Below are 27,424 nucleotides of genomic sequence, written 5' to 3' on the forward strand. Positions count from 1 at the left end.
GTTTATGTTTTCCTTCATTAATAAACTAACACATAGCTTTAGATGTTTAGATGTACTCTTCTACCAAGAGAAATGACTCTTAACAAAGATTTTTTTTTTGCAATCTACCTCTGTATGCACAAAAAAATAAATTTTCATTATCGAATGAAAGCACTATGAAAGCTCAGATGAAGTTTGTCTTCCATGAACAGAAGACTCCAAGGAACACTTGGATTCTCTTTGCTATTCTCTGTATGGGCTGAATGTCATTGACAAATAGCAGCTTTGGTGTAGATGCTAATTAAAGAAAGCAGAACTACCTCCAACATCTGATAAAACTTGATAGTGCTACTTTTAGGTGACTGGAATATACTGTCTTAACTTCTGTTCATTTAATGCAAGGTGTACCATGCAGGATAGAATAACACATTAGTGTTAGCAGGGAATAATATACTTAAGTATTGTGGCTGTGTATATTGTATTGTTGAATTCTAAGTGGTTTTATTTCCCTTTTTAATTTTAATTTGTTCATGTTTTCCTTGACCTACTACTATTTTCTTTGTTCACTGAAACAGCCCCTTACTATGCAAACATTAGTAATGGCTTTTAGATGAATGAGGGGAAAAACAGATGTACAATGTATTACTAAAGAGCTGTAAATGTTTCATGAAAGGAAGGTTCAACTAGAGTAGTTAATAAACCAAGTCATCAGAGCATTAAAAATACAGAGCTGTGTGTATTCCAGTATGACAGTGCCCAAAATGTTCAGTTTGTGGCAGTGCCAGCAGTGGATGGAGAATGAAAGTAATGGAATAAGGCAAGCTGGATGATCTTTGACTTGCTGGATGGGGGTACTTTTTGACCAAGAGAAAAATAAAAATCTTTCCACTGAATGGAGGCATTTATGGGATTAGACATAAGGATGGAAAGTACCTCTGGCCCAATCTCTTATATGAAACAGGGCTATTGCTGTCATTAGATCAGATCAGCCATTGCAGGGTCTGGAAAATTCCAAAGATGGAGACGTTTCTCCTCTCCCTCCAGATCTCCCTTTCAACATCAGCCCTTCTGTGACAGGGGAAGGTGGATCACACTTCCATTGAATGCTCCTTCCCTTCAATGTTAGGGAGGGATCACACAGTCACTGCCAAGGGTATCATCTGCAAGATTAATGTATCACCTTTCAGATTTCAGAGAGATTAATGTATCACTAAATATGTTGTAATATTGATATTAAGGAGTTAACTGTATAGACCTCTGGCCTTTGGAAAAGCAAAACTGGTTTCAAACTCATACAACAATCCTATATCAATAAAGAAGATGGCAAAACTACAGACAGTACAAGAGGATGAAGTTTATCCCAAGTTTTGCAATAATTATGAAATTTGCTAAATAAAATTTTGGAATCTTCCCAATTTCCTGTGCTGGAAAAGACATCTGTATGTCTGTGTCAGACCTCAGCCTTAACTTCCAGATTTGTAACCACAGAGCAACTTTATGACTCTGTTGTAACTTCTGTTACTTTTATTTTAGTCATTAAATATGTAAATTCTTGACTTGTAAGTGACCTGCTGTATGTTGGGGGTCTCTGTGTATTTTCACTGTTTTTTCTGGTTTTAGCTGCAAGAGAAACAATACAATCTATAATACTTCCCTTGCAGCATCTCAGTTTGAGTCCTGGAAACTGCATATTATTCCTGCCAAGTCATGCAACTATAACATCATGGCAGTTCTGTTCTCTGAAGTATGAGGTTTTCAGACTGGTAGGAATGCTGGTGTTGCTGCTTCTTTTAGTTATTTGTCTTTTTCCTGAGTCAAGAAACAACTTACATCTACTGTATACTGAAAAGGCAGCTGAATCCTGATCTTAGTCTTTGGTTTCAATATTGCCTTAGTTTGTGATTCTCCTTTGAATTGACAAAGACAGTAGTGTCACCCTGGAAATAAAAACAAATGTATTTTAAATGTGCTCTGTTTCACTGGATGCATTGGGTGGTGTGTGTTTGTCATTTCATAGGTTTTTTTCTGTAAGTATTGCATTTGTGATCTGTTAAGTGCTTTTGTTTTGTGTGGGTAGAGCTTCCGCATGATCAGAAAGACATAGGATGTAGCGCAGCCTGGAGTTGGGCCCTGCTCTTCCAGGTTCCTCTTTGGATTCTCTGTTGATCCTGGCTCAGTGCTTAAGTGTTTCCTCTCTGCTGTTAAAACCAGTTGTCTCTGCACCTTCTCTACCAGCACAAATCCTGAGGCACAGGGAGCAGCAGGCAGTAATTAGGGGATCTAAAGGGAGAAGTTAAGACTCCAGAAGAATTAGGTTCTAGGAGTTGTCAATCACAGCCTGTCAGTTCAGATTAACAAAGAGGCTTTATTTGGTTATCTAATGTGTTTATGCATAATCATACCACTTACAGTGCTATCTAGAGGCTCATTTTGATTTAAGGTTCTTCCAGTGGAAAAATAAAATATCAAAGAGGTTGGTTTGCTTGACAGACTATGGTTAAGAGGTGTGCTATTAGGATTTGCATGTGAGTATACAGGTAATATGCTGATGGAGATTGCTGGGCCTGAAACCTTCTACTGGTACGTACTGTGCAAGAATTTTAAGGATACCCCACATTTCTCACCTAATTGTTGAATATCTAGCAAGAGTCAGCTTGAAAGCAGTTTTATGAATAGGAATGTAGGTAAAAGTCTCTACTTAGAGGTAAGCAGGAAGGAGAAAACCCCTGCTTAAGAAAGGATAACTTCAGGCATGCCAAGATACATGAGGCTTCAGATTTGGAAGACACAAACTCCAAATAGTACAAGGGGATGGAGTCATTATGTGGTTTGTGTGTAAGAATAGGCTTTTAAGCACGATCTAGGCACCACCTGTGAACTGGACATCTCATCTTTAGGACTGTATGTGTTAGCAAAAGCAATTTCACTTCCAACATATCTAGACTCAGTCTCATTACTGCTTCTCCAGGATGAGAGAAGGGCACAGATACCATCGCTGCCACCTGGCAGAAAGCCAGCCTGACCCCTTGGACGGGGAGCACTGCCACAGCAAGGGCAGGCAGAGCTCTGTTCAGAGCAGGCTGTTGTGGGAGCCCGGACCTGGCTGGTCCCTGCCCAGGCTGCTGCTCTCAGCCAGGACTCTGCTGCCAGGAGCGGGGGCACGGCCCAGCAGCAGCGCTGTGGGCAGGGTGCAGGGCAGGCAGAGCACACCACATGCCAGGCAGGGCAGGATGGGAAGCTGCCAGGTCCCCAGTGCTCCCTGCTCACCCCTGAGTCAGGCTGGGAGCTGACTTCGGGCTGGCAGGGCTGCAGCTGGTCTGGCTCGGGCTGAGGGCAGCCCCAAGCACAGAATCACTCAAAGGGCAGTGGCTACCCTTTTTATTTTTCTTTCCTTTTTTGTAAGTTCTTAATGCTCTGTGTATTTGGGGCTTCTGCTTTATTTTCTGTTCTAGTTTCCTTGGTGTAAGTAAAATATTTCTCCTCTTCCTGCTTTCCTTTTCATGAGTTAAGCATTATCTTTTGTAACAAAATTAATATCTAGTTTAATCTAAGACAATACTTGGATAACAGTTAACAGGATAGCACTCTTGGAATCATAGAATTGTCAAGATTGGAAAAGACATCTTTCTGAAATGAGTAAAACTTCAGGAGGTTCGGGGGTTTTTGGGTGTAGAACAAGACTGGAGTTAGTGGAAGGTGTGAAAAGTTTAACACTTTATAAACACTTTTATTAACACTGGCTAGTTGTGAATATTTTCTAAAAATAACCAGCTGTTAATAGGAAATAATATTGGTGAAAATTATAATAGTATACATAGTGTAATAGTCATAAACTTGAATTTAACCTCAAGATCCTGTGTGAGTAAGAGTTATGAGATACTCTTTTGGTAACCTTTGCCATTAATACTTTCAGCTTTGTGGTTTAATACCAACTGAGCCCAATCAGGGCTACAAAAGAGTTCCAAAATAAACAGAATTTAGACAGCATAAACCAGGAAGAGGGAGGAGAAGCTTCAGTTCTTTATGAAATGCTGAGCTGTATTAAGTGCCACAAGGTTTAAGACTCCATGGTCTCTAATAAAAACTACAAAAGTAGCAATCAGATATAAAATGGATGGTTTGGCTTGTATTTCTTTAGAGGAATGCAAACTTAGAATGAACAAAAAGGTGCTAAATAGTAACATTTAGTTTCAATTTCTACCTTTACTGAACCTCTGTAGCATAAAACTGGAAAGGTTTTGTCTCAAGACACAGTAGTCAGTGTTCTAGACTGCCTCATACTGCTAATGTTTGCTTGTTGTCTTCAGAACTAACTATATGAAATACCTTTTGTTTAGAAGATTCTCATACACTCATAGATGAACCTTGGCCAGAGCTGCAAAGGGAAAGGCAGAGCAGAAGCCTCCTGGGCTGTCAAGCTGAATGGTCAGTGTGCAATCTAAGCATGTCAGTTCAGGAGATTCAAGATTTCAAAACTGAGGTTTGGGTCTCCTTCTGTGTTGTTGAAGGCAGGATATAACCAGCCTGAAGGAACTTGCAGCTTTCTTGGCAGAGTTCTGACCTTATGGCTGTGATGGCTCTGCACTATCTGAGGAGGGGAATTTGTTTTCCCCTGTGCTCATGGCAGCACAGAACGACTTTAGGTGCACAGTCACCTCCTGCCACTTTCTAATCCTGTGACATTCATTGTTTTGCATTCAGTAGAGCTTGCACTGAGCCTCTCTACTCATTCCATGTGCCTTCCTGCACTAATTCATGCCAGTGCCACCAAGCTGAGAGGGCAGCCTGACCACACAGCTAAGGAGGACATAGGTCTGTGCACACATATAGCTGAAGGCATAGCATAGCAGGAGGATGTTTTTTCGAACCAGTGCATTCATATTTTCTCTATACTCTTCTTTGGAATGAAAATTATAGCATACAGGCAGATTAGCTTCTTTTGTCTTAAAATTCTGGAAGAGTACTATAGAAATCCAATGAGATAATTTTACTGGTGTATATACAGTGGACTGACTTCTGTACTCCTAGTCTTAGAATTAAGTGGCTGAAATAATAAAACTTTTTAAATGCTCAATGAAATACACTTTATACAATGTTCCATTTGAAAAGTGGGATGCTATAGTAATTACTAAAAAGTAGATAAGCCTAATAAAGAATGAGTGAAGATTGACAGGCATAATATTCCATTGTATTTTAACTCAGTCTAAATCCTATAAATCCTGTTTTTCTTCTACCAAAAGAGAATTTTTTTAAATGTGTCTGGGGGTTGTCTCTTCCTGTAGCCAACAGATGACAGGCAGCTCTTGGAATTTCCCTGTGCAATATTAGACATCCTTCTGTCACTAAATTTTTGCCCAGTTTACTTAACCTGAAAAAGAACCCAAATCTCACAATGTAAAAGTAAACTAGTAGCAATAAAATCATCCACTGGAAGCTAATCTCTAATAATAATTGAATGTAAAGATGGGGAGATAAAATATGTAGGGAGTAGAAGGAAATCAAAGAAAGCCAAAGAACATAGCAGAGATCCTGCTGCTCCCATCTGTGTGTAAACCTGATTATTGGAGAGGCTGTGTGAGAGTCAGTTCAAAATGCATAAGCCATAGCCTGGCACTACAATGGTAACTCAGTCTCACATAACTACTATCGCTAGGAAGAGATGAGTAGTCATCCATTCGGGAAAAGGAAACAATTCCTCTTTGTAATTGCTTTTGTTTATAACTGATGGTAGCTGTTAACATCTGTGTCCTCAGGCTCTGATAGTCCATTAGAGAGCTCAGAGGAATGGCTAAAATGGAATTGCAGCTGGGAGGAGCATGAGGCAAGACACCAAGCACTGCCAGACATCCTGTAATGTCATTAGCGTGGCAGCTTCCACAATCTGCACTGCATTCCAAAATAGACCTTCAAAACAAAATTCGGCCCTCATTAGAGATCAGAAGTAAAAATGTGAGCAAATCACCCATGACATCCATTATAATAGGGGACTTGTTTGTACTCTCTGTAGTGTGACACGCTTCCCTCTCAGTGAAGAACAGTGCTTGCTGTACAGCTCAGCTACACAGGTTTCCAAGACATGAGGAGTCTTACGGACTGCAGTGATGGCCTGTGAAATCCAGTTTGATAATGCTAAAAACATGAAACTACCTGCAAAAAAAAACCACAAAAAACCCCAACAACAACAACAGCAAAAAAAAACCCCAACGGAAAAAACTCCAACTAATTCTTCCTTCCCCATCTGGTCTTAGCCAAGAAAGGATTCCCAAGAGCTCTCCTCAGTCTGAGTCATTTGCAGACCTGTTGTAACTTCTTCAACAGATTTAACATAGTGTCTGAGACTATGCATCTGCCAAAGAATATACTGCAATTGTTCATATAATGTATTTTTTAAGGTTGATTTATTTTTTTAAATCTTACATGTACATCTTACATATTTGAGGAAAGAGAAAGCAATACTCCAGCCACTTTGTGGGAAACGGCATTGGAGCCCCTGTATTTGTCATTGCAGGAAGCTGCAGGAAGACAAATACTGAGTAAAAACAGAAAATTGGGATTTTAATATACACAGGATAGTAATTAGGCCTTTTATAGTGATTTAGGGCTGTATTAGCTCCGAGGGGAATTCAATTCCTGAGGGTACCTGTAAGCACAGAAAGGAATTAAGTTCTCAAAGGTCTGTTGAATGGTTGAATTCTCATAAACAGCCAGCTTCCAAATGTAGAGTGATCAGCTCTTTCAAAGAACCATCCTAAATGCTTTCCACTTAAACTGTTATATAAATATTTGCATTTCTTCGATGATGCACGTTCAAATTTACACACTGCTGTTCTGATTACCTAATGCAATCATGGAATTTACATAAATATGCATGAAAGGCAGTGCAGCTCATCATTTCCTGTCCTGTGTCTCACATGCTTTAAATTTAGGTACCAGGGAGGGATGTACACCTTGTAATTCTGCTTAAGGAGGTTATGGTGACAGCTGATGTCACTTATAATGTGGAGGCAGGATTTATACTCTGCTTTTCATCTGTGTTTGTTTGGACAACTCATTGTTCATGTATCTGGCCCTCTCTCCTGCGAGTTTACCAAGCTGAGTTTCACGCAGCCCTACCAGGGAGGGGCTTTTTGTGAGCGTGGCAGATGATGTGCTGTACTCCCATGTTCTCAAAATGGCAATAATACAAAGGGGATGTACAATTAGCCCATGGAATGTGTATGCTATCCACTGTCCTTCTCAAGCCTGTGAGGACAGATAAAAGGCTTTTCTAAACTATCAATGGATTTGTTTGCCAGATGCTTTCCAGATGAGTACAGTGAGGGTGGAGAAAGGACTTTTGGCTCAATGCAATCCCTTTAGTTCCTTTCATATTTCTTTCAAAACAAGCTTTTGTTTGTTTTTAAGGAACAGGAAAAAAAAATCTTGGCAAGTAGAAGGCATTTGAGAGGGAAGGTTAGTCTGTGTAGTATTGTCTAGAAACATTGGGCATCATTAGTCCTAGAGAGATAGAGGAAACTGCTCAAGGCTTTTTTAGGTTCTCAGAAGGATTTTATTTTTAAAATACATGGATGTTAGCTTTGCTAATGTTGAAGAATGTTCTGTATGTGAGAAGTCTGAAAATATTAAAATTGTCATTTTTATTATTGTATCACTTTTTTTCTCCTATCCCCAGTCTGTAAGAGGCCACTTGTTCAGGGCACTCTGGGAACCAAAAATGGAAACAAGCTACTACTTTGTTTTCTGTTTACACCCTGACATTTCTAAACAAGAGAAGAATGCAGAAAACTTGTAGAGACATTATTTTCTCTAATTTTGCAAGACATAACAAGTAGAAGTTTGATGATTTTGATTTGGTAATGATGTGTTAGAAATGCCAAGACAGTCAGGCATTTTAACATTCTCTACCTGGTATAAATCCCAGACTGTGCTTCTTTCTGAAGAAAGAAATGTCACATTTTCTCTGTGTGACAAATTCCTTCAGCATTCAGACTGCTAATGAACCACGGCACATAAATCATAAAGATTGAACAGTTTAGTGGGTAAAGTTGCAATTAAAGAAGCAATTGGCTGATCATTACTGTCATTACTGAAAGTGGAGCACAATTAAACAAACCAACTGAACAACAAACCCACCTCCTGTATAAGCTTGTCCAGAGTTTGTTCACAGTTTTGGTGCTGAAGGCCTTTAATAATACTAGAACAAGACTTTTCATCACCAAACGTGCCCCATCACTGTGGTGCTCCAGCCTATTGCATCCAGAATGCACGCTCAGCAGTCAGGAGGGGCTCTTGTGCCAGTGATTCTCACTGATGAGCCATCAGTGTCATTTCCTTCTGCTCAGGAGGGAAAGGTACAGGTTTCTTTTCAAAATTTGGACTTTGTATCATTGACTGAGTGTATCACCCAGATCTTCAGCTTAAAGATGCCTGTGGAAGTTCTTTAAAATTAGCCTTCAGCCACAACTGTAAACATAGAGGTTTGGTGCAACCTGGTTGTTTTGCTGTGAACAAACTGGCAAAAATAATTCAAATCTTGATTCCCCCCTCAACACATTTTTCATAAGTCTTTCCAAAGGACAGACTGGTTTTTCTGTAGTGGCCTGGGAAAGAACTGTAAAGCACCTCAAGACAAAGAGTCTTGGGCTCAGACCATGATCTGTGTTAACTGTACATAAGCAGGCAAGTGAGGCAGCAGAGTGGACATAAAAAAGCGCATATGGTTTTGCAGTGAGCATGCTTAGCATATCTATATACCACAGAGTGAACTGCAGGCCTGGAATATTTCATTGTCAGTGCCCAAAACTGAAAAATCAGTGTATTTATGCTGTAGCTAATGCTGTTCCCTGTAATTCTTTCACTTCATTACTGAGACAAGTTGAAAAGCAAAGATCACAGTTCTCTTAAGCTGCCATTGCTGAGTTCACCAGGCAGGAAGGAAATGCCTCCTGCAAGAAAGTATTTGGATGGTAATTATTACATTACAAGGTTAGAACAGATGATCCTTGAGGTTTCCTTCAACCTGGTATTCTATGGTTCTCCACTCATGTATATGATAAAATGATGCTGATTCCTGTAGCTCCTCTGAGCATTTTCCTCTGTCCTTGTGTTGCCACTGTACTTTTTCCTCACGTCCTTTGCAACTTGTTCCAAATTACTTTTTCCACTAGGTAAGGATCTGTTTCTTTCCCACCACTTGTCCTTCAGAGGTAGCAATGGACCCATTTCCTTCTCTCTAAAAGCTTCAGCACATTCACATTTTTCAAATGAAATCTTAAGATTTCCATTCAGACAATAGCATTGAAAAATGAAAGTAATCTGAATTTGAAATGAAAAGGAAAAAAAGTAACCCATTTGTTGCAGTGCTCTGATTTCTGGCTCATTTTTGGAAAACAATTTTGCATAAACATGGTTTTACTGATGCAGGATTTAATTTCTGCCAGTTTACTGCACGTTATATTTGCTGGGTTGGGTTTTTTTCATGACAAATTATTTTGAAGGGTCTTTTTGTGGTTACTTACAAAGCTGAGAGTGTTGTAAATTAGTTTTCCCAAACACACCCCAAGAGGAACAGTGAGAATAGATGCCCTTCCTGATGCCTGATAGGATCATGGCATGCTTGTTAGCTCATGTGAGAATTACAGTCTGGGCTTTTCCGGATTATCTGCAGCTGGATCAGGAATCAGACTGTGGGATAAATCCTCCTCCCTCACAGGAAGAGCCAGCAGGGTCCTCCTCTGACAAGCAGAAGCACCAAACCAAGAACCACCCCATGTAAAAGAGAAACACCAGAAGCTTCATTTCACACTTTTAATGCCTAAAATATAGAGTAGGAGTGGAGGAAAGCAAAGACAGCCTAACCCATCAAAACTGAGAAAAGCAGATATAAAGGCAGGCTTGGCCCTGTGTTGGGCTACTCCAGACTTCATCTTGCTTAGCTGATGGAAAATTTCCAGGGAAACAACTGCTCTTCTCAATCTTATCTCCAAAGCAGCAAAGCTGCAAGGATAATATGGAGAGCAGTTCTAGCAAAGCTCCACCATGTACTAGGGAGGGTGCTTGTGATATGGGGAAGAGGTTAAATACACAACATGGTTCTGAATCAGTGACTCATAGGCAGGAACCCAAACCTGAAGGAAATAATTTCAGAGGATGCATTCAGGCAACTCAGCACTCAGTTACTTGGCCAGTTGTTACCACTGTGCCATGGCTGGTTGATCAAATGCATTTCTTTTGGTGAGGGAAGGTGTATCAGTCCTTGCCCAGCAGCCCTACCAAGGAATGAGCACGAGCAGGAAACCAGCAGAGGTGAGAGAGGGAGAGTGTGGCATCTGACTGTGAAACATGTCATGTTAGCCAGCATCTTACCTAAGAATTCTTGTATTATTCAGTATTGTCTTCAACAGAGTTAATTCCCTGTGAAAGATAAAGTATGCCAAAATTCCACATAGGTCAGATCTATGACATTTCCCTCATTTAAAAGACACCAAGAAATGCCCTTTCAGGGGAAGAGAGAGGTTACTGAATGTTTTCTGCCTGTGATAAATCTGTATAATTTTGCCCTCTTTGAATTGCATCTCTATCTGTAGCTGTTCTTTTTTTCTTTGGAGATTTGTTCTAAATCCCTGTATATTGCTCAGCTCAGAAAAAATAAGTCTGTCACCATCTCATCAGTTGTTGTCCCTTCCCTCCTGTGCCTTGAATGTTCCCCAGTGAGAGAGCTCTGCCTCTGCTTTGCTCAAGGTATTAAACATCCTCGACACCAGGCTTGGAGCCTTGTGCTGGGGGACTCCACGAGACCACGACGGGTCTAAATAAAAAGTGATAGGCTTAAGTAGGCAAATCTGGCTGCATCAACTCTGTTGTAAATGTTGTCATACTGAGAATAGCTTCTTCTGTTGCTCTTGGAATATGAAAGATAAATGAACATTAGCATGCTGGATCTATCTACTAGTAATAAATCGTAGTGCTTAAATGTTTATGTATAGAAGTGCTCTCCAGTGCACAGCTCTGATTTACCTGCCCCAGGGGAGAAACAGGTAGCAATTCTTTTGCATAAGTGCTTTCAGCTGGGGTATAAAAAGTAATGTATCATTTAGGGCTGCCTGCTCAGCAAGACTGTCAACCTTCCTGTGCAAACTGCAGACGAGCTAAAAACTAATATTTTTCCACCCACCCCTGGATGACATGTTTAGCTGCAAAGCTTTGTGCATCCCTTGCAGGTTAACAAACGAGCCAAACCCACTCAGCAATCTCCCCCTGATACTTAACTTCTCTGCTAGGCCATTTTATTCCCAAGTGTTTCTTTTGTAGAGAGTTGTGCCTTTAGTAAAGTGCCATTGTTTGCTTAGGCACGTCTTGTCTGTACAGTGTTCAGGACACAGGAAACCTCAGCTATGCCAAAAATCTCTAATGAAGTATTCAGAGAACATTTTTAAAAGGCATTTCACCATCTAGCTGTAAAAGTGTTCTCTCTCTGCTCAGACCAACAAACATCAGGACAAATATAGGTACTGATATTTTCTGTAGGCAAATCAATCCATTTGTGCTCAGTCCAATGCACAAAACTAATTCTGTAGTTAGTGACCTGTACCAATGAACTCTTCCAGTAGACTTAAGGAATAAGCTCAACGATCTGGAAGAGGAAGAAATACTTTGTAATGTGTGGCACAGGACATCCATTAGTAGTCAGTCATAAACCCCTCTGTTTTTAACATGGGTTATATGTCACTGAATTTCCATAGCACTCCTGAGCTCACATAGCTTGGGACAGCCCTTTCTAGTTACAAATTTCATCTAGAAACCCACTCACTCTTTGGGACTTGCCCTCTTCATAGGAGTGGGTCTGTCTTTGCAGGCCTTGAGGAGGCTGTGCAGTGTTTGTGGCGCTGGTCTCTGACAGTGTCTGACAGCTCGTCCCCAAGTCTATTTGATACGTCTTTTCCTGCACGAAATGGAGGCATGGAGCTGCCCTTTCTTTCATGTCTGGGATGTCAGGAGGGAGGGGCCTGGCAAGGGCTGTGCTCAGCCATGTATGACAAAGGTGAAGTGGGGACAGGGAGCCTGAGCGAGCAGAGGGGAGGAACAGCGGGAAGAGAAGCACTCCCGAGGAGAGGGGGCAGGGTGGGATGCACGGAGAGTGCCACGGAGCAGAGTGTGCCAGAGGCAGGTCAGAACAAGCAGCTGCCATTTCAGCAGCCAGTTCAGCAGCTGAGGGAGGGAATGTAGCAGCAACCACGGCAGCGTGGAGCTGTTTTGGCTCTAAAACATGTAGCAGATCCTCGGTTAACACTTAACAGCTCAGCCCGCAGACTGAAGCTGCAGCAGCATCTGCAGAGCAGCAGCATCACCGGCTGCATGGACAGGGCGCTGGGTTAGAGCTGCCCTGGGCTGAGCAGCCGCTCGGTCCTTCCCCGAGAGGCTCGGGAGCGGCGGCATGTTTGGATCCCGCTCCGCAGCGTACACAAACGAGCACAGGAGATGCAAATAAAACTCCCGAGTACATTTTCATGTTTGCCTTGTTTTCCTGTATGGCGTGTTTGCAAACGCTGGCGAGTTAAACACAGCGAGGACTGCGTAAGAACATGAGGGGATCACGTACACAGCCCTGGCAGCGAGTGAGGCGCTGGGACGGGTCGAGGTGGAGCTGTCTGAGATAGCTGCGAGTACAAGTTTCACAGCCCCCTCTCAGAACATTGCCTGCAGGGCACAGATGTGATATGAGGGAATGAATACACTCCTGTCTTTGTTGGGTGTTTGTAATAACATGACTAGGGTTGTTTTTGAAGCCGAGCTCTTAATGTCACTTTTTTCTCCTACGGTGCTTTAACTACGCCACAGCAATACCCAGTGACGGGGTGTTTAGCCCGAGCTTTGCCACATCAGCGACCTGTTCAACACACGCTTTTCCCCCTTGCATGCCAAAGGAGGGACCCCCTCGGTATGCCAGGCCACGGGAGGATCGTGCAGGGTCGGGGGAGGACGCCGAGCTGTGGGCAGCGGGGAGCGAGTGGGATGGCCGTGGTGCCAGAGCTCTAAGTGTGGTGCGGGATATAACTACCTGAAGGGAAGTTCTAGCCAGGTGGGAGTCGGTCTCTTCTCCCAGGCACTCAGCAATAGGACAAGGGGGCACGGGCTCAAGCTCTGCCAGGGGAAATTTAAGTTGGAGATCTGAAAAAAATTCTTTATAGAGAGAGTAATCAGGCATTGGAATGGCCTGCCCAGAGTGGGGGTGGATTCACTATCCCTGGAGATTTTTAAACTGAGATTGGACGTGGCACTGAGTGCCATGATCTGGTAAAGGGACTGGAGTTGGACCAAGGGTTGGACTTGATGATCTCAGAGGTCTTTTCCAACCCAATCCGTTCTATGATTCTATATGTGTCTGTGCTGCTCAGGATTCCCAGCACTGCCCTGGCTCCCTGTTCTTGCTGTGGCAGCTCCTCTTGCTTGTGAGAGCTGGAATTGTCCTTGCAGAGTAGGACACACTGGCACTCATTGTCCAAACACCTTCCTGGCCACGCTTTTCTTGTTGCCCTCTGACTTGGAGATTATTTTCACCATCTTTTGTTTGTTTAAAGCCTGGTTTTCTTGTGCTGAATTCTCTTATGAATGTTTATTTCACAACACTGAGAAATTTCTCACCAGAAGATAACTTCTCTCTTGTTTATTTAGGCATATTTCCCTTCAATCTCTTCCACTTTAGAAATTCCATTTAATATTGGAGGTTTTGGTGACAATCATACAGTAGCAAATGCCTTTAAAAAAATAAAGCACCACACACCAAAAACCAACCAATGCAGTCTCATTTATGTAACATAGGTCTGCCTTAGATTAAATACACCAGATCAGTGTGGGTATTTTCTATAAGCCTGAATTTCTTTGCATTGGCAACCAATGAAAGATTGCCTTGGTGTTTATAAACACAGAGAGAAAATCCAAACAAAAGTTCAAATCACTGTGTTGTCTCCTCAGCTTATTTGTCTGATATGGATACAGGAATTTTATGTGTGTTTTTAAAAATAAAAAGTAAGAGATCAAAGGACATCATAGGAAGACTGGATGAACTTTTATGGATTCCAGTTGAAAAGCAACTAGACCTATAAAGTCTAAAAAGTTAGGAGGGTCTCCTTCATCAAATAATACTTCAACCAGTCTGACCTGTATCTTATTCTCCTGACTAAGTTTTAATAGAAGATTTGTTTTATAGCATGGTTTTCAGCAGCCCTGAGGACAGGGAACAGATCTGAACTGGTAGTGCATGGAATAAGGAGCCGGTGGTTACTTTATGAGTTGAGCAAGCATGTTCTTACATGATGTGGGATTATAATGCAGTGATACTGAAATTTCTACGTTCTTTAATACTTTAAAGCAATTTGCATTGAAAGAAAGATTTGAAAGGTTTACATCGTCTATAAATTCAAATTCTTTATTGCACAGTAAAGCATTTTTTATTTATTCATTATTGGTTATCTGTTTTTCATTGTTGGAATTGGTTGTGCCTTTCCTTTAAGAATTTAATCCCTTGGTTTGAAAAAGAAGACTGTAATCCACTTGGGATGGGTTTTCTTCTGAAAAGAATTTGGGGGGAAGAAATGCAGAAATGAGCTGAAAATTCTTGTGTCTGTCAGCACACAAACTTACTCAAGACAGCAGCTACTTAGCAAACTGTTGGCATGTGTTCTTCATTTGATCTGGGATTTCTTATTGCATCAGTGGGCCTGCATGTCCTGTAATTAAATACAGAACTGGACATTGATGGACTTTCATTAAAACTGTAATTGCCAAAATGCACCACTAGGAAGGGGATAGTGGGAAAGCCAAAGTTGAAAGGTGCCTCTCATGCTTTCCTCATTAATAAAATTAAAACACAGTAAGATTATGAAAAAGTGCAAATTGTGCAACTGTACTGCCAAACTGTAATGATTGTTAAATGAAAAATCCCTAACTCAGCACTTTTTTGTCTCCATAGTTAATATTCCTTGTCTCCTGTTACTCACACCTTAATATGCTGTGCTGAAAGCACGTGCCAGGTCTTACCCAGGTGAAAAGCCATATATGTCATAGGAGCACCAGCACATACATTGACTGAGCACACCATCTGTACAAATTCTGCTTCCTCGCTGTAATTTTTTTTTTTAAAGGGACTAAACTACTAATAGATTTGGGTAAAATAAACTGTAAAATTTCACAGTGATCAGTAACTTCATGGCACCCAACTGCTATATCATTAGTGAAGATACTTAGATCCATTGTTTTCTTACTCTATTTGGAATTTGAGTCCATAAACTTTTATGAGCTATAGTTTAGATAATGTTAGGAAATGGCTTGTCTAGAGCTAAAATTATCTCATTGTTTGAAACAGGCAGGGACAGGTTTTGGTCTTTTCTGCATTAGTCTATTTGCTGTAAAACAGATCTTATCTTTTAAGAATTATGGAACTGCACATTAAATTTATGTTATATATATAGAAATACAGTAGATGTGGCTTCTTGATGTCTGTGGCTGCATATGAGTACAATAATTAATGATCTAGTTCACAGGAAGAGAAATCTATGGAAAAAATAACCTGAAAGAATGTTACATTCTCTCGAGGGCTTTGTAAGAGATTCTCAGGTTTATCTGTGTGAGTATCTTTATGATGGTTAGAAATGTGTTTCCTCTGACATATTCCCATCACGACTGGGATTAACTGCATTCTCCTGGCCGAGTGTGAATTTGTTTACACTGTAAATCAGTGGCAGTACAAGACTTTTCTGCATTATCCATCTACCTTGGCTCCTTATTAGCAAGGAGTGAATAATTTCTAGCCTTTTTGGATTTATATAGGCTTATAGCTGAAGTCCACGGAAGTCTCCTCCTTTTTGATAGCCTAAAGAAAACCATTTACTTTTTAAGAGGATGTGTGCTATTAACAGACTGAAATGTGCTGCATGTGTGGATACCACTAATAAAAGACAAGAGCATTTTTATCACTGAGAGTTTTTTTCCACTAGGATAATAACACTTAATATCTTCTAGTCATTTATCTTTAGAGAAGATGATTTTTGTACAGTGTCATTAGTTTTGCAGCACTCAGTAAAGGTTTGTCCGTGCTGATGGCAGATGAATCTCTGGGAATTCCTGTAGTCACGGGAAAGGATGCTCCCAAAGAACAGCACTGCCATGGATCCATGGGATGATGCAGTCACTCTTAGTAGGATGTTCACAGTGTGTGCAGACAAGTTCAGTGTTGTTTGCACTGACAATGTACCGAGTGAGTGCTCCACCCAAAAGCCGAGTCAAGGTCTTGGAGGGAACATCGCTGAACAAAGGCACTGTCAGGAAGGAGCTGGAATTTGTAGTGTTCACAATTATTGTTCGGCCCCACCATCTCCATCCCAAAGCCCCCAAATTTTCACATTCAGGGCTTTGATTCAGGCTGGCTTTTCACTTATGTTAATTGTTTTCAGACAAAGAATTTCTTTTAATTTTTTCCTTTTTTCTGTTAAGAACTGCTGAAAAAAAAAATTGTGTTGCCTTAGAAGTGCCTCCCCTCTGCGATACATTTCTTAATTGAGTTCTTGGCGTAAGGAAGGGAGAAAATATGTCTAGCTATTAGAGTAGCTGTGTGACCTGGGAAAGCCTCCAACTTCTAGAAATATATTTAAAGGCTTCAAGAAGATCCAGATTTCCAAATAACTTTTACTCCTTTGCTTGGTCAGCTGTCAGTATTTGATAAATAGGGTGGGACTATTGTCAATATTTAACAGCTCAACACAAATATTATTCTTCATACACTGTAAAAATAGTATATGAAATGCAAATAAAGTGCTTTATTCCAGGGTTTGGTAGTAACAGAAGCAAGTGATAAAATCTCCCTTGCCTCCATACAAAGGCATAGAGAGGGAGAAAATTGTTACCAGTGGTAACAGTCTTCCCTGCTGGGAAACAAAACAGTGAGATTCCTCCCTCCTCCCACCTAAAGTCTGTCCCAAGGGGGGCTCTGTGATAGAAGTTTGTTGTGAAGTGTTTTTGAGTAAGAAACAACAAGGTATGGCTATTAATTCAAACCAGATCACTGTGAAGTCTGCACTAACAGAGCTCCTTCTGCCTGGAGCAACACATCACTGGGACCCCCTGAACTGCTCTGCAGTCATATATTGCAATAAAAAACTCAGTTCATTCTGGAACTATCCCTTTGTTCAGAAAAATTCATGCCAGAGAGCCACCATTTGACATTGGCTTTGCTGGATGGGGCAGCCTGGCCTCTCCATGGGCATGTGCAACATGACTGTGGCATCATCCTGAGGAGGATCCAGATGCAGAGTAGTCAGTGTGAGATGGGTTTATGCGTATCAGAAGGAGGCCTGGATATCACTTCCCAATCTTGTATGCCAGAATGGTTTCCCATTATTTAAAATCTTTGAAACCAGCATTGCTGTGTGAGTGGTTTGACACAACAGCCAGGAGATGGTACTGTTTTACCTGCAGGGGTGACCCTGAGTGTCAGATGGGTCAGTCACAACCCACCATGCCAGCCCCGGGAAGTGCCCACCCCACACAGCCCAGTGTGCTCTGCAGGGGCACTTCTGCTGGTCACTACAGGAGGCCACCACCCACACAAAACAAAGGGTATGGAACAGAGCCAGTTTGTTCAGGAGGCTTTCAAACCTAGCATTGTTTCAGATTTGGCTTCTGTTCCATGTAAAATGGGTGTTGTGTGTTCCTAGAGCTGCTCTGTAGAGAGGGCCCTGAGGTGGCAGGAAACAGCTCAGTTATTGGAACTGTAGTTTGCTGCTTACTCTGTAAATGGCCATGAGTAAATTCAGGAAGAAATACAAATAACAGTAAAACTTTATCATTCTCTTTTGTCCAAAACAGCCACACCACTTTACCATTAGTTCTTCCTCTAATTCCTCTCTATGATTACTGTTAATACGTCTCAGCAGTCATCCAGAAAAGTCAGATGTCAAAGCCCATTCTGTCCTTCTCTTGTCTGTCCCACAAGGTAGTACTCCACTGAGAACTAGAAGGCTGAGCTATTTTGACTTACAGACTGAAGTACAATTGCAGGACACTTCAAGAGCATCACGTTCCTGTACTTTGTTCCATTCCTACTTTGTCTTAACATTCTCAGTCACAACAGAACGATGGTTCTGCCTTGGCCCATGAAGTCCTTTGAGATCCAGTGACAGATAGCACATACCTTTATAGAGGTAAGACCCTACAGACTTGTGCAAATACCACATCAATTACAAATTATTCTTATAAGCAGACCAATTTTCTTCATAATTATTGTATGAAAAATCAGATTGATAGATGGAGATGAAAGGACTCCCTCTCGGTGAGTACAGGCTACATGTGTAGCTGAAGTAGCAGCACTGAAATTGCCCTTCAGCTTCTGTGATGCAAGTTTATTCAGTCTCCTCTAATTCCAAACAGCAAATCTAGAGTTGCTAGACAGAAGGAGAGTGTAAGACTGGGGTAAGCATTTAAACTGGACTTTTCCAGAAAAGAACAAACACAGGTGGCACATTATCCTGAGCAGTTAAATCCTGTATTGTACTAATTCTGAGAAGTACAGAATTTCAGTCTGACATTTTCTCTGGCTGGAAACTCACGTGTCTTCCAATATTTGTCTGGCTGTTTTGGTGTGGTCTGATTCTGTTGGAGTAGATCTTATAATTCTTTTTGAATTAGTAGCATCTAAAGCTAAGAATACAAGGTTTTCAAAAGGAAAGTAGCATGATATTAATTTTTACTAGTTTACTTCTATAGTACTTCATTATTTGAGAGAACAGAATAATAATTATTTCCTTCAGGAAATATTTGCAGATTTGGCACAGGAACATATTAATCAGAATCACTTTACCAGAACAACCATTGAATGTGGGGCTCTAAAATCAAGATTTGCTGTGAGCTGAGATTGGCCACACTGTTTCCAGTGGTTTATCAATGGAGATGAGGCAAATCTTGTATAGTCAATGAGCTGGTAAACTCTTTCATACTCACAAAACTTTGTTTTGTCTAATGTTCTATTAATTGCTCCCCCACTATGGACCATAAGAAAGATTGATTTCTCCAGAAACCACTTTAACTCATCTTAGGACAGTCCCAATTTTTTAAGCATAGAAAAACTAGACTTTATTAATTTGTTTTCTTTCTAATCCCTTCAGCTACACAGTTGGCAGCACACACAGGGAACAAGTGCCAACATCAGCACTTCCTTTTAAGTAAACAGCAATTCAGACAACATTTACATGTTACAAAGAAGTGGTTCGTTTGATGTTTTCTTTCCCCATTGCAGCTGAGCTATTGGGATGAATTCTTCTTCTTTTAAACCACATGAGATAAATACACTGAAATTATTTTAAAGCAAAAGAATCCTTAAAAAGTGAAGTAGCAAATGGTTTAACTTTCTCAGATAGGATTTTTTCTCTAAGAAAATAGTTTATTTGAGATACGAGCTCAGCCAAAAACTGTGATGGAAAAAAGTGTCCAAATTTCAAATACCCTATCAGAACAGCTATTTCTAATTGAAGTTATGATGAACATAGCATTCAATAATTGGGATCAGCTACAGCATCCAGGATAACTTGGTCTGGATTAGGGAGCTGTGGTAAAGTTCATATGCACTGGAGGAAGAACAGGATATGCTAATTATCTGTCAAGATAACTACATCTAGTAAACACTGTATTTGTTTAAACATTTGGGTCAAAATATTAGAAATCATATCAGACTGACAGAAAATTTGCATATATGTTAAGCCCAAAATACTTTTGAGTATCTGTGTGACAGTTTGTGAAGCTCTTACTTCCCCAAGGAGCTACCAGGAGTTAGATTGGTTCAGAACCACTATGTACTTCTGGGTTTTAAGTATGTCATGTTAATGTGCTTTCACTCTGATTGAAACAAAATTCAAAGACATTCTAATGCTCCAGAGATTTCAAAAGAAGCTTCCGAATTGCTTTTAGACAACACCCTTTGGAACATCAACAGCGTCGCTGGCAGCTGTGGGAATAAGGGATAATGTGACACAGCATTTTTGATGCTAAATCAAACATGTTTTGTACCTTGGATGCAGGCAATCCTACTGACAGGGCTGGTATCAATCCTAATGCTGCAGACAGTTCTATGGAAGAGATCTTCAGGGAGGATGTAGAGGACAAAACTCAGGGTGAGTATAAAACAGGAGTTGTGTATTAATATTTAAGGCCATCTTGTTTTGTTCCATTTGTTGAGGGGGTTTTAATAAAATTGTTGTCGTAGCTTATTTATCTGCCTAATTCATGGTGTTGTGGTACTAGAAGTGACAAATTATCTGCTCCCATAATAAATGTAGCTGCTGAGTGAAGGCTACAGTGTAATCAGAAGCTTTTCTGGTTTCCTGCAGTGGAACTCCTGCATCTGGAACAGGAGTGATTTATGTGATATGAAAAGCCACGTGACTGAAACTACCCAAATGGGTATAAAAGAATCTGGATGCAAACCAATATTTTGTGACAGAAGGGATGTACAGAGCAGAGCATGCAGTTGAGGAAATCTAATATATAGATGCACCAAAGGAAATGTCAGGATCCTATTAAGGAGGTATGTGGCTGAAAAAAAAGATATGTTACATTGTACATTTATGGTTTAAGGAGTTAGAGAAAGTGTAAAGATGCCAGTACAATAAACTGTGATTTATTGCCTCTTCCTTCTTTGAATAGAAGCTTTTTGAGCTGATAAAACAGTTTAGGAAAAAATAACATAAATACTCAGTTGAAGCATTTTGTACTTCATTAATCTCATTGTGTGTGAAGCTGTTGTGTACAGTAGCATTTTGCTAGAGACAAAAATAAAAAGGAATCGTTCTCTACTTTTCATTAAAATATGCAAAATTCCTTTGCTACACTGTGAAATTCACATCGACTGTGAGAGCAATCCTGGTGCAGTATTTCTTGAGAAACCCCCTACAAGGCAATCTGAAGACAGTATTTTAAAGAAGATAAAATTGACAGTGTTCTTTTGGAATAGGTACATGTTCCAACTAGGTTGGGGGGGGGGATAAATGTGATTCAAACTCAAAAGGCCCTTCTTCAGTCATTAGAGAAGGAGGACTAATATCTCAGACATCTTCCTATATATCCACAAAGACACAATGCACTGTCCAAGCTGATGCCAACATGTGCAGTGAAGCCCCCCCCAGCTTCACAGCCAAAATGTATCCCAAAAGAGCTCATCCATACCACGATGGTCCTGGAATCACCACAGAGCTGTGCATCATTATCATTTGCAATTAACTTTTTAAGGAACTTGATTAGATAGGTTTTTTGCATCAAAAGACAGACTTTTCTCTCAGGTAACATGTTCCTAAAATAGGTATTTCCTACGCTGAAATCTTGTTTCATCTAGAATGGAATTAAAATCAACTCCGAAGTCCTAACTTGGACATGAGACTGAATCCCAAAAGATATCAACCACCACCAAGCAATTGAACTCTTAACTGTCCTGAGAAAGGAATTCTAAAGACAATTACATACACTGAACTTCTAAAAGCAACTACACATGTTGATGTTTTGGCCCATTATTTCAATGTAGCTACTTGGAGTTTACTTTTTTTCCTGCTAGGATTTGAATGCAATGTAATGAATGCAAAACCAATCTCATCAGACTGATTCAGTCATTGGATTTCCTGTTCTTGAGTGGCTGATGAAAGAAGAGATGGACTAGTCTGGTCTTTTCTTGCTGAAACTGAGGTGCATCATGGCAAAGTCCTGTATTGGGTCATTTAATTCTTCCCTCCAGACAGGTCTGAGTCACTGTCACTGGGCTCTGCTTTGCCATATGGATCTCTCCACTAACATGATTGCAACTTCTGTCTGGAAGATTTCCTGAAGTGTCTGAACAAAGGAGAGTGTTTTTTGAAGCCACACTTGCACACAAGATCAGAACTCACTCCTGCTTTTCAACACCCCTATTGGAACTGCTTCCTTTCTGGCATGTCATTTTTCTTAATTTAGGGGAGGAGTTTGCTATAATCTCACATCAATCAGATGAATTTTTATAATGTGGGCTTGACCTTGCTGTTTCTCTAAAGGACATAAATCTCACAGGAGAGCCAGGAGGAGGCCATGCACTCATACATCACATTTAATACAAACTACTTCCCCTAAAAAATGCACCATCTCTTTCCTATTACAAAATTCTGAAATTTGTAGGCAGATTGGAATATAAGTGTATTACAACCAGAAGAGAGGCACTGAATTATAGCAATAGGGGAATTACAATCATGATTTTCTGATAAAGCCATTTTCATAGAGACAATGTTTGTAGCTCTACAGGGACCTCTTTCCACTTCACTGTCTGATCTATGAACATTTTGCAAAGGTAAAATTCCAATAAACTGCCATTTTCATGTAAATCTTCATTCAATTCTTACTTCCTTTTGCCTTATAAAATTTCAAAAGCAATCAAATATGTCCCCTTTGAAATTGTTTTGTACTCCAAGTATTTTGGGGACTTTTGCTGCAAGAACTTATGAACATAGGTCATATTTCCCTACTGAAACTAAATTCTCAGTGTTTTGAAAACTTCCATGGGAGCTGTAGGGGAAAGACTAACTTCCTTCAAAACTCATTTTCTGTAAATGGAGAAGGTAAGGAGTGAACATCACCAAAAAGGAGAGAATTAGTACAGCATAGTTTTTGGTTGCAGTGCATGTTATCATATGATCATACTATCCCTGAGAATCCTCTTATATGTTTTAATCTGTATGGGGGGAAAAGAGAGAGGAATTTGCTTAGTCTTCGAAAAGAAAGGGAAAAAATGTTTATATTTCTGAGCCAATTGATTATTATGTTACTTTCATTTATCGGGATTCATTACAGCCTGTGTGGTGGACCTGTTCAAGCTTTTCCTGTAGGCAGTTCTAGAGTGGAAGAGGACAAATTGAACTAATGTATTTTCTCAGACAGTCAGACAGGCTAAGATCAATGCAACTTGAATTTCAACAACCACTAAAAATGACATAATGTGATTTAAATTATGCTGCCATTTAGATCTTATCTACACACTAAGTTGTACCAGATTTGCTAATGCTGTGTGTGGTTTTGAAAACTGAATTAGTTCCTGCTGCTGAAAGGTTATTTATGGACAAAACCCAAAGAGTTAAGGATTCCAAGAAACTGCATCCCAGTCCAAATCCTTAAGGGCTTGTTGACACTGTACCTGGAGCAATGTGAAAGATCTCCTGGCTGGCACTGCCCAAACCCACTCAAACCTCACAGCAAAGCAGCTTTGAAGTGAATGAATCACTTTGGACCCCAAAGCAGCAGCGTGTGAAGATGACAACATTTGAAGCTGCTTCTCCACACTGCACTGAGCCCACAGGTAGTTTCTCAAGAGCTAGTCAGCTTGAGAGCATCTTCACCCAAAAAGGAGCCTTTACTGATTAGAGACTGGTTTGTTTCTTCAGTATGGAAGAAAGTGAAGGTAACAACACTACATTTCTCCCTATAATTTAATTCTACAGTGGTTCCTTCTTAATTAGATAATCACTGTAAGCTAGTTGTGATTTAGAGGAAATATTTACGCAGGTAATTCAGTGCATTTTGGAAGCCACTTGTTTTGCAGAGGAACTACTTATGATAAGAGTGCATTATTGGATACATCATTTTGCATCTTGTCTCCAGTTTTACTGGTTACAGAAAGATACTTAATTACATTAAATATCTTTATTATGTCTCAAGCCCACATCCTTCCTCTTCCCTACAAACACCAAGGATTTGGATCTTCTGCTGCTCAGAAGCAGAATTTCAGTAGCTTGTGCTACTGTCAGACTTTATTGGTTTATGTTGTGTACCCAGGTGAGGGCCAGCTCCTGGGTAGTGCTGGTGATTCAGCAGAGGTGTGTTGGGAAGAGTTTACAAGCCTGTCAGTCCTGTCCATTGCTCCTACTGTTCATTGCTGACCAAACCCAGCAACCTGTGGGGATGTACCAAGGCTGTGAGGCAGAGGGTGCTTTAGAGGTCACCCACTCAGCAGGGTCCTCCTTTCCTGAGTTTATGTTACAGCCCCTGCCAGTACAGAGTGTGTCCCATGCCAAGCCTTGATCCCTTTGCCAGGGAGCCAAAGGCACTGTGACTGCAAAGGGGGGTTCTGAGGATGTTGGCCTCCTACATTAATTCTACGTAGAACTGGGAGCAGGTTGTAAACAGATTCATTTCTTTGAATAACAAGTGTAACTCAAAGTAAAATCAAGGAAACAACGCAGCACATAGCTCAGTAAGAACTGGGCATGGTCATGTCTCAGTTTCAGAAAGGACTGAGTGGGTTATTTGTTTTCTGCTTCTGGTGGAGCAGAGGATTTCTCTCAGTTCAGATTCTGGGTAGCACCTTTGTAGTTCAGACTTTGGTCTTTTCTGGTAGCGACACTGTCTCTCGTGGACAGCATTTGGAAATGGTGAGTCATCTTTGTAGAGCAAATCTATCAGTGAAACAATACAATGAAAGCAATCCAGAGCACTTGGTTAGCAAAGAGCCCTGGCAGTGAAAGCAGCTCCCAGGGCGATGCAGCAGCTCACACAGGTGCATGTGTTACAGAAAGCATGGGCAGGCACTGTGCTGGGACTGTGATGATGTGAGTCTGTTATTCTAATCTATTTGGTGAATTGGGTTAGGTTACAGGCTGTCTTACACTGAATTATTTCTAATTGTTCTAATAAGGTTAGAGGAGGAAATTAATGTTTTCTGCAGGAATATATCTGCAAGCACATTAAACACAACGAAGGCTGTTGATTAGTGCTACTGAGCAAACCCCTCATTCATTCATTCACTAAAGAAGAATACTGTTTAGGCCTGCCTGTGAACTCAAAATTCAAAAGTGTAATTATACATCCATCTTTAAGCCTTGCTTGGCTGCATCTATGCAGAGGTGGTTTAGGTTTGTTGTATGTTCTCAAATTTTTATTCTTTTTTTTTTTTTTTAAAAAAAGCACTGGCATTTAAGAGGTACAAAGAAAAATGGCCTCAAGGGAACCACCTCCAAAGCTTCGCAGCAGCTTCGTACAAACAGTTTTCGATTACTCACTCTGGCCACACATTGGATGGAATGGTTTAGATAATGTGCTGCACAAGACAGGATTGGTGGGGAGGATCACCAGACAGAGCTGCTCCATCACGTCATTCCTGGATGACCTCCAAAGGCAGGAAGCAAAGACAACAAACGCTGAGCAGTGTTGCTCAGGGAGCACGGTGGGGCCCCGCACTGCCCAGCGGGAACCGACCCTGCCAGGGCATGGGCAAAGTGCTGGGCATGGAGGGACCTGCTGCTACTGCTGCTCTCTCCTTTTTCCGAGGCTGTGACTTCTTCAGGCTGGGCTAGTTATACCGAGAGCAGCCACACACGTTGCATTGTGTGCTCAGGGGAGTCTTGGGTACAACATACGCATTTTTAAAATGCTGCAGCCTGAGCTTGTTCCTCTGTTGTTCTGAGGTGAATTAACTCAGTGGTTGCTACTGAATGCAAAAAGCAGCAGCCAGGTAATGTGGTGAGAGGAACATTCTTGTGTCTCCTCATTTTGTAAATTTCTTTCATATTTTGCTTTTCAGTCAGTTTTTCTAAACTTTTTTTCAACCATGTTTCCACATTTCACCTAAATTATTTTGTAAAAGTTAACATTTGTTGACGTGTACTCGTGACTGATTTCACAATTAGTTTCTGGATATCTGCCATATTATTTCCAAGCAAAACTATGAGATCTTGTAATATTTGGACTACAAGCATAACCCAGCTCTTGAATCTGAAATTAATTTGGACCTGAGCAGTTTTCACTGTCATGTTATAGACACGTTCTTGATAGGGATCACCCTGTCCCTTGCTCTTGTTTGCATAATTGGTTTGTTTCTTTTGAAACTTAATTCCAAGTTAAAAGGATTTGGTGACTTACCAAGTTTTGTTTTGTTTTATTTTTTCTTAATCAAATGGTCGTGGGAATAGTTCAGGAAAAGAAGAAAAGCATATTTAAAAGAAAAAAGAAACCTCACATTCCTCAACAGACTGTGACATCCGCAGGTAATGTATTCAGAGAGTTCCCTGGAGTGAAGCAGAGTGAGAGTCATTCTGGGCAGTAATTCTGTGCATTTGTTGTGTTCACTCACATAGGATGATGGAGTTTTGTTGTGAAAAGAATTATCAATTTAATCTTTGCCCAGAGAAAATATCTTCAAACCAATGCATTGCACAGTTCAACAAGCACATCAGGAGTGGGTAGATTGGTCTAGATTTGGGAATGTAGCAAACTTTTATTTATAAAGCTGCAAAACAATGGGAATGGGACTGGCGTAAATACAGTCAACAGATCTCAAAGCTAAAGCTTTCTGCATGTGTGTCATGGTTTAACTCCAGCTGGCAACCAAGTGTCATGCAGCTGCTTGCTAAAGGATACAAATAAAATCCACAACATTTTTTTACAACTGTCTTAAATATGACATCTTCACAGAAAAGAAGCAATTATCAGAATGTAAATACCATACTTTTAAAATAAAGAAAACTAAATATACATCCAGACATTGTATCTGGGTCCTTACACAGATTGGTCTATTCAGCATAGACTGAAACAGAGGACCCAAGCACTCATTTGGTCAGTAAAACTATTTACAGTGACAAAAATCCTCCTTCCCCTGAATTCCAGCATGTGGTTTTTCACTTTAATCTCTAAGAATAGTCCAATCCATTTCACATTTATATGAAAAAATTTTCTTTTTATCTTTTCCACTGGTCCCAAAAATGTAAGAGATGTTTATTTTAAAACACCTTTATTAAAATTAAAATTGTAGAAAAATGTGGAATCATTTAACTGGGCTTTTATTTTCTAATATATTCTCAAAACAACAAAGCCATAACTATAGACAAAAAAATGCTTGACTCCAGACTGCTAATCTCTGGAGTGGAGCATCCCTGGAACACTGAGCAGCCAGGCTTCTGCTGCAGGGTTTGTCCACTTGGCCATAGTTCACACTCTGATGGAATCTGTGCAAGTCTTTTTGATTCTATGAGATCAGACAACCATTTTAGCAGAGAGATAAATCTGGTTTTGTCTTCAAGGGAGTGCCTTAACTTCATATCTGCAATTTCTCTTGGTTTGTAGGCAAATATCTATTCCTAAATAACTATTCCCTCCTTCAAACAGGTTCTTCCAGAAAATGTTAGCTGCCTACACCAAGCAGCACACACCTTCCCAACCTCTTCTGAGTCACTCTCCACTAATCATCTGAAAACATTACTCTTAACCAAGATCCACTATTAAATTGTAAGATTAACTGTACTCAGGGCCACCATGAAAGGGCATGAAAAACTGGAAATAACTGAGATTTTAAGGCATAAAAAGAGGAAGGGGGAAAACCAAAATTGACAAAATACATTTAAAAAGTTATAGGAGGATAGAATGAGGTCTGAGATGTAAGTATTTGTGGGGCAACTGCCAC

At 40.5% G+C, this 27,424-nt stretch overlaps 1 protein-coding gene across 5 annotated transcripts in view; it reads left to right on the plus strand.

The window, feature by feature from the left end:
* NUBP1 (NUBP iron-sulfur cluster assembly factor 1, cytosolic) overlaps positions 1 to 27,424 on the plus strand; it is a 51,949-nt gene that overhangs the window by 11,575 nt on the left and 12,950 nt on the right. For all 5 annotated transcript variants that reach the window (XM_071571660.1, XM_071571659.1, XM_071571657.1 and 2 more), the window contains exons 2-3: positions 20,043 to 20,135; positions 25,938 to 26,012. In XM_071571660.1, the coding sequence (XP_071427761.1) occupies positions 20,093 to 20,135; positions 25,938 to 26,012 (118 nt within the window). In that variant the 5' untranslated portion in view covers positions 20,043 to 20,092. The remainder of the gene's footprint in view (positions 1 to 20,042; positions 20,136 to 25,937; positions 26,013 to 27,424) is intronic.

This window comes from Pithys albifrons, chromosome 16 (assembly GCF_047495875.1).
Source record: "Pithys albifrons albifrons isolate INPA30051 chromosome 16, PitAlb_v1, whole genome shotgun sequence".
Taxonomy (NCBI): Eukaryota; Metazoa; Chordata; class Aves; order Passeriformes; family Thamnophilidae; genus Pithys; species Pithys albifrons.